We start from the raw sequence: 7,901 nt of genomic DNA, 5'->3' as shown, positions 1-7,901 counted from the left end.
GCAAAAATTCTTCGTCCCTCAGTTGATTTGTTTGTATAAATATTTTTTTGATACCTCATAAAAAATTTCTTCAAAATATGTTTATTTAAGTTGTTTCACAAAAATACGTTTTTGAGGAATTAGTTTGACTGTACTTAATAATTTTACTTTTTTCAAAAATATTATTCTATTGGTTCATTGTGTCGTTTATATGATACTAATATTTTATTATAAAAAATTTAAAACATAATTTAAAGTTAGTACAAGTACAAATGTATATTTGATTATTCAGCTGAATATTAATAAAAGTGAAGAAGAATAGTTAAATAATTTTCAAAGAAAAATGAATGCTATAATATTTTCAACAAATATATACTTACATTTATTTTGGTCGAAAATGCTCCTACACTACTTGAAAAGTTTTTTTTATTCTTTTTGGATGAGAAATTAAGTGAAGTTAGACTAACATAACATAAATATAAAAAAGTTACTAAGCTGAAAATTCATACTGGAGTATAAAATATATGAAGCACACAAAATTCCCTTAATTCCTCTTGTGATTATTATTTAGAGTCAAATTGGTAAATTAAAACTCAAGAGGGTCTAAATGTAAAGTCACTCCATAAGTTGGGGACCGAACCCCAAAACCAAATTTTAACCCCACCCCCTCCTTTCACTCGAACCAAAATAGAAACAGGAAAACCCAATTCGAATTTACGAAGCAGAGAATTGAATCCCACAAGATAAAAGCGCGATAATCTATTAACCCTAACGTAGATTCTGGTATTTGCAAGTAAGTATTTTTTTTTAATCTGAGCACTGAATTTCAGCTCAATGAAGTTGAAGTGGACATACTTTTTGTTGGCTAAAAGGTTTAATAATTAGTTTTGTTTCCCAATTGAGCAGGGATTTTGCTGAAAATTTGTTGCATTTATGCACTTTTTTGTTTTACTTAGATGAAAATTAGCAAAAGGTGTTTATTTTAATTCTTTTTACCTTTTTGGTTTCTGAGTAGCTGGACTAAATCTTACTGTATTTACAAGTAGAAAGGGTTTGCTGAATTTTTTCAGGCCATTTAGACAATTGTTATTTTCCAAATGAGAATTAGCTGAAGCTTTTTTTTTTTTTTTTTTATATATATTCTTTTTTTTGGTGTTTCGTTTACTGAATTGGAGTTCTTTTTTTGTTTGTCTTTTTGGTGAAAACTTTGCAACTTGCTGGCCAGTTATTTACAGTATATTTTTCTCAGATGAAAGTTAGAAAAAACGGGTGCTTTGTTATTGAATTAATTTGTTTTTTGGGTTTTATTCTGACTGGATTTTGGTGCTGTATTAACACAGAATATTGCAATGGACAAGAGAGCATTATACCGGGCAAAGCTGAAGGAACAGAAGCAAAAGCGAATTGATTCCCCTCTTGTAAGGTATTATTATATACAAGGGAGTCAATAAAGTATTTTTTCGTTATTTTCATTTCATGGTGTTAAGTTATGGCTAGTAAATGACTAAAGTCCTATTGAGTTTGTCCCAATCGGTTGTGGGGTGGGTATTCGGTCTCCTTATATTGTCTTGGACAATCTTCAACTGATGAACTAGCTTTTGGGATTAGTGTTGTCAAAGGCGAAAAACTTTGAAAAGCGCTTCAGGTCTATTGGGCTTTGAGCACAATTTAAGTATGCGCTTTAGTTAAAAAAAAAGGTGCAATAAATAAAGTGTGCATACATATATATACTCCCTCCATTTCTATTTGTGTGAACTCATTTGACTGGGCATGGAGTTTAAGAAAAGAGAGAAGACTTTTGATGTTGTGGTCTAAAATGAGGCACATATATTACGTGTGGCTATAAATCTTTGTGTAAAGGTAAATTGTTTCCAAATAAGGAAAGGGGTCATTCTTTTTGGCACGGACTAAAAAAGAAATATGTTCACATAAATTGAAACGAAGGGAGTATTTTTTTTGTTGAGAATGAAAAAAAATAAAAAAAATAATATATATATGCACACTTTATTTATTGCACCCTTTTTTTTTTTTTTAACTAAAGCGCATACTTAAATTGTGCTCAAAGCCCAATAGACCTGAAGCGCTTTTCAGAGTTTTTCGCCTTTGACAACACTAACCCCTATATATATATAAAATTTTAGAGAAAAGTAAGAAATTTCATTCATAACATTTTCCTTAACATCTATTACACTTATTTGCCGATTATATTTGGTGTTTAGCACCGCTCGGTCCAAGATAGAACTCATGGGCAATGAATGCGCACACCTTAGTACCTTGCCTAGACTGAAGCACAGCTTAAGCGAGGCGAAATGCCCTCCCTGATATTTTCTAAGCTTCAGGGATTAAGCGCGCCTTAAATGAGCCATTGACAACGCCCTATTGGGTTGAGTTAGGTCCAAGGTCCATTTTCTTATTTTCATTCCAAAAGAGAATGTCCATTTTCTTATTAAGTCCCTGATAGGGGTCTAGTTGTAAGGGAGCAAGGCGTGATATGTGGGTTAGGCACACATCACATGTTGGATTCTTGATAAGAACCTGTATTTAAGTATATTTAAGTGGAGAAGGATAGAGGTGCGAGTCCATTACTTACCAAGTTTCGAACCGTGCGCCAATAGCCCTTGGGTAGTTCTCTGTTATCGAAAAATGACTAAAGTCCCTGCTATATGCCCTTTAAAAAATTCATGTATGACAACAAGCTTTCTGAAATGTTTTTGCCATCCAAAGATAGATTGAGCATCTGGAAACTCAATGCTATTGATAGTTATAGCAAGATCTTGGCTTCTAAAATTTAGCCTAATGCTTTCATCTATAACTCCAGTTGTTGTCATCCTTGTTTAATTACCAAATCAGCATCTGCGTGTGTTCTTGGTTTTGATGTAAACTACTTTTATTTTTCAAGATGGGAAGTTTTATCTGCATTCGGATGTGATATAAATATACTATTTGTTGTATTTGATCTTTTACATGATTGGACATGATTGCGATCTATACTTAACACAGTTTTGTATTTACAGTCCTAGTTAAAGGTGCATTGTCTACTGTAGAGTTGTAGGCACTAGCTTTTTCTGATTCTCACTCTCAAATCATGTCTAATGTATAGCACAGGTACAATGAGCACGATCAGCCTGTATGTAGAGTGTGTGACATTGTTCTGAAATCTGAATCACAGTGGCCTGGACATCAAGCTTCTCGTAAACATCATGAGGTAGGATCTTAACTTTTTGCATACTGGAATTTGGTCTTAACTTTTTGCATACTGGAATTTGGTGCATGCTAGTCCAAGCTCAGTAAAATAGTCACGATGTGGTCATTCGCACTTCTTTAAGAAAAAGGTGCTTTCGATCATGCTAAGATGAACACATTAAGCCATTTGTATATTAACATGAGCATATCCTTTCGCCTTTTGTTTTTAGCTTGAGGTATGTTTTTTGTTCGAGTATAAGCATCAGGTAAAGTAGGTTCCACAAGGCCATGCCAGACTTGTCAGCTTTGAAGTCATCAGTTTGCTTCTTTTTCTAATAAAGGGATCATTGTCCTTCATAATTCTCAATTGGCCATATGGCTAGTTTACGTTTTCATCAAGAACTCATAGTTTTGGGATGGTCTAAATTTACTTTTGCTTTGTGATTGTAGAAGTTGCTCTGGGTTCATTGAAAATGAAAAAGGCATTTCAAGTGGCATGCCGGTACAGGAAGCAAAAGGAATAGGAATTGATTGGAACAATGTGTTGTGAATCTAATGTAGGAAGGTTGATTGGGGAGGAATTATAATGCCTTTTTGGGTTTTTTTTTTGGGTCAGGGGGCTTACTATAGTTGACAACAACAACGACCTAATAAAATCTCACAAGTGGGGTCCGGGGAGGGTAGTGTGTATGTAGACCTTACTCCCACCCCGAGGGTGTAGAGAGGTTGTTTCTAAAAGACCCTCGACTCAAGAAGACGAAAAGAGACAATATTAGTATCGCCAACAGAGACCAAATGAATAATAACAACATCGTAAAAACCAGAAAATAGATGAAACGCAAAAGCGATAGCCAGTAAAAAGACCAAGCACTATGAAAAACGGAAGAGTAGTAAGACACAACATTAACCACTAGCAGTCTAAGACAAAAATCCTATCAGACTAGCCTCACATAGGTACGAAGTAGAAATATTTGAATTTTTAGCTAAAAGGGAAGAACTCATAAGGGCTGGGTTCAACTAATTTGTACGAGTTTTCTGCTGGTCATCTAAGCTTCATGCACGTGTTATGTAACCTTTGGTGTGCTTTCTAAGGACTTCCTTAGTTCTTGCTATTCATCTCTTGTTTTCTCCTTTAGATATCACATGTGAGGTCTGTGCTGTACTCTTCCCTGCTTAGACAGATTCTGATGTTTTGTACAGGCCATAAATAATCTCAAAGCTAATGCTGCTGCAGTGAAAAGCCCAAACACTGTAAGAAGCGAGCCTCCAAAGGAGTTGCCTAAACCCAAGTCTGAACTTCCTGAGGGCGTAAGCCGTAAAGAACCTGAAGCTTCTGTTGGATTGTCCAAGCCTCGTGCATCATCTATGCTTCCTCCCAATTTTTTTGATAATCAAGAGACAAAGAGGCCAAAAATTGGTAAGGTGCTTCTGTGGGAATTTACCTTTTCTTAGAAGGTTTCCGTATAGAAAATTTAAACAGTGATTGAAGCATGACACTGTCTTCAATGCATTCCATGATATTGAAAAAAAACAAGACATTCTAAGATTTTGCAAGTGTTAATCATAAAATCCATGCACATTGGCTGTATGGTGAGTCTTTGTTGGGTCCATTTTGTGTATATTTTGTTTAATATCTGCTTTAAAGGAAGAACGTATTTGCAATGAGAGAAGGAGAGAAAAGGTGGAACGATAGGTAGAGAAATCAGTAATTTTGCTGCTTTTGGCGTGCCTGATTCTGCCTCTCTGTACTTTGTATGGAAGACTTAGATATACAATGATATTTCTGATTTGATATATACTTTGTAATGAGGACTTGGTATCCCCTACCCTAAAAATATTATTCTACAGTAATGAAGACATGGTATTGCAATATAAAAGTTTATCTTGCTCTCATTTTCATGGATGCCTTATCTATATATTTGTGTTTCAGAGAAAGATTCGGCTAGGTTGGGAGACCACGTATCAAACAGACATGCTCCAGTTTCAGATCAAACTGAAGTGGAGGAAACGTCGTTGTCAAGGTCTAGCATGCAGGGCTTATCTTCTTCCAAGAATGCTGACACTAGAAGCACAGAAAATCAGCGATCTGGTGAAAATGGGCCAATGTCAAAACTGAGTTCTGGTTCAGATGCTAAGCAGGTCAAAGGAGCTCTCCCTGCAGGTTTCTTTGATAACAAAGATGCTGACTTACGTGCTCGTGGTATTACACCAGTCAAACCAGATGTCAAGTAAGATTTGATAACTTGATATCGCTTGCTAAGCAGCCTAGTTTCTTACTCTTTGATTGTTGTGTCTTCAACTGTTTTCCTTTTTTTTAATACCTTCGACCTCAGATGGGATCTTTCATGTCTTGTCCTGCTGTCTCTTTAACCTGAACAGAAAGCCAATTGCTACTCTATATGAATAGAATATCCAAATGAGTAGCCTGAACCAGAAAGTAAATTGCTACCCTAGATGAATAGGATATCCAGAGGAGAAGCACCACGTTATGCTGGCAATATAGATGCAGGATATTGTCGGATGCTGCTCTCTTTCAGAGTCATAAGAGCTATAAGGCTCATGTTTCTTCCATTTATTCCTCCAACTTTCGAAATAGTATTCATGTTCTCCTGAATTGCAGGCTACAGCACCACTACCTCCAGCTTCATCACGATTACTTCTAATTAGTTGCTGTAACAGTCATGGTTCAGTGGTGCAGTTGAACTGCTTCCCGGTGCGCTTTATTCTGTGGACAGTCTGGAAATGTGTAGTGGTCATGGTTGTGTCGTGCAATAGCTGAAGCTAATTGGCATATGAAGTCTTTGATTTTATTGATTTGGATGTAATCAAAATATAGCTGTTGCATCAGAAAGTAAATTTATTCTCTCTGTTTTTTCATCAGCTCATTCACATTTTGGAGTAGATAAATCATCTTACTTTTTATATGACTACTGTGTTCTTTCAGTGGCATAACTAATCTAGTCTCAGTCCTTGTGGAACCCCCCCCCCCCACACTTACCCCCCCCCCCCCAACCCAATATGTTTCCTCCTCCAGACAAAGTTGACCTTGACTCTAATGACTTCATTGCAGGGATGAGTACAAAGAATTTGAGAAGTTAATCCAAGAAGACTTAAAAGAGGTTGACAACCGTTTAGAAGAAGAAGAGGTCATCTTTTATTACAAAATAGTTGTTGAGCCATCTGTGAATTTTTTATCTTATTAACCCATTTATCGACCCACTTTGCCATTTATATTGCAGGTTGATGCTGCAGAAATGATTGAAGAGGAAGTAGCTGTTGAACAGAGGTCAGTTTCTCAAATGACGAAATGATTTTCTCCTTTTTGAAAATTTTGCTATATTTTGTTTACATGGTCCAAAGTTAATAAACTTTTATCTTGCATGACTTCAGGGGCTATCGGGAAAGACTGGAGATGTTGAGGAGGAAGAAGATGGAACTTAAGGCTGCTAATTCTTCGTTAGGCAGCAAAGAAAATAAGGTTGTAGATAAGGAGTCCAGTGATGATGAATCATCAAGTGATGGTGACAGTGATGAGAATCTTACCGTGGACTGGAGGGCTAAACATTTGTGAAGGTGCTTCTGCTGGTAGGACACATTCTCTCTAGTCTCTCCCTCACCGTCATATTCTGACCGTGTGTCTCTGGAGTAGTTTGGTTGCTCCCATGCTAAATATTTGTCCTTTTGACTGTAGGTAACAAGGTTTTCTGAATCACTTGTTCCTTGAACTGAAGATTTTTTGGTTCAACACAGTGAATGCAGGATGAGCATTGAGTTTCTGTGCTGCAATTTCCATGAGCTGATATGGAACTATGACTTTTTCTTTGACCTGCAAACTAGGATTTTGCCTGCTCCTGCAAGTAAATAGGAACAATGAACCAAATTCATTTGGGTACTCTGTTGTCAAAGAGTAATGCGGTTGTTGAGAAAAGAGCTGTACTTAGGTTACATTTAGGCTTGAGTAATGAACTTGAGGCAACTCCTTTTGAAGATGGACATAGTTAAAGTTGGCACCAGAGTTGTCCTTTTGGATGCCACTGTGCTAAACAAGCCGAGAATGGAACAGAAAAGTATAGTCATGCTGTGTTGTGAAAGAAATTTTCTGTACTCTGTTATAGGGTTTCTTAAATTGTGCCTGCAAGTTACTGTCATTGTTATGCAATGGTGAAGCGGTAGCCAAAAAATTTGCAGCCCAAAGATTAGAACTAGTAATTATTCAATCAGCTAATACTAAAGGGCTTGCTCTTTTAGTTTTAGACAGTTTGGTAATATGTTTATATCATTTAGGTTGTGTTTAATCATGAACTAATTCCTGTTCGAATTTAAGCTTTGGTCAAACGAATTAAATTCGGATTATTTGAGTCTTGGTGCTAACAATTTGAACAATATTACGTGTTTTAACTGGGTACAGGTGCAGTACGTTAATTTGACTTGTATAATATATTGATGATAGAAGTAGAAAACATTAAAGTGGTCAAAAAGTTAATATATTGAAAAACATCACATTGAGGTTTGCATTTTGGATAGTTTAGTGAATTTGCTTTCTTAATTGTTTAAAAAATCTGTAGAATTTTTAGGATCATAGAAAAAGGACGATTCTCACACTAAAGGATAGGATATTATGTAGTCTAGCTAGAATTTCTGCTCATTAGAGGTTGTATTTTATAGTTATGTATGCTTGATTTTACATCAAAAGATGCATGATATATGTTTGTGCATAAACTTTTATCATTTAATTATAG

The 7,901-nt window shown here is 35.9% G+C and overlaps 1 protein-coding gene across 1 annotated transcript; it reads left to right on the top strand.

Annotated features, from left to right (window-relative positions):
• Positions 1–644: 644 nt before the first annotated feature.
• On the top strand, positions 645–7,356 carry LOC107818606 (protein ABA AND ROS SENSITIVE 1). The gene is made up of 9 exons (XM_016644644.2): positions 645–772; positions 1,320–1,402; positions 3,085–3,184; positions 4,363–4,579; positions 5,093–5,390; positions 6,233–6,308; positions 6,402–6,448; positions 6,553–6,747; positions 6,854–7,356. The coding sequence occupies exons 2-8, from the start codon at positions 1,329–1,331 to the stop codon at positions 6,731–6,733; spliced, it is 993 nt and encodes a 330-aa protein (XP_016500130.1). The 5' UTR covers positions 645–772; positions 1,320–1,328; the 3' UTR covers positions 6,734–6,747; positions 6,854–7,356.
• Positions 7,357–7,901: the final 545 nt, after the last annotated feature.

This window comes from Nicotiana tabacum, chromosome 13 (assembly GCF_000715075.1).
Source record: "Nicotiana tabacum cultivar K326 chromosome 13, ASM71507v2, whole genome shotgun sequence".
Taxonomy (NCBI): domain Eukaryota; kingdom Viridiplantae; phylum Streptophyta; class Magnoliopsida; order Solanales; family Solanaceae; genus Nicotiana; species Nicotiana tabacum.
Note: the sequence above shows the minus strand (reverse complement) of the source record. Positions and strands in the feature narration are given on the sequence as shown.

Excerpts from the sequence above, each read along its gene's own strand:
- LOC107818606 (XM_016644644.2), top strand. The coding sequence starts at position 1,329 with ATGGACAAGAGAGCATTATACCGGGCAAAGCTGAAGGAACAGAAGCAA. Across the intron at positions 3,185-4,362 it reads CTTCTCGTAAACATCATGAG|GCCATAAATAATCTCAAAGC; the intron begins GTAGGATCTTAA and ends TGTTTTGTACAG. Across the intron at positions 5,391-6,232 it reads CCAGTCAAACCAGATGTCAA|GGATGAGTACAAAGAATTTG; the intron begins GTAAGATTTGAT and ends ACTTCATTGCAG.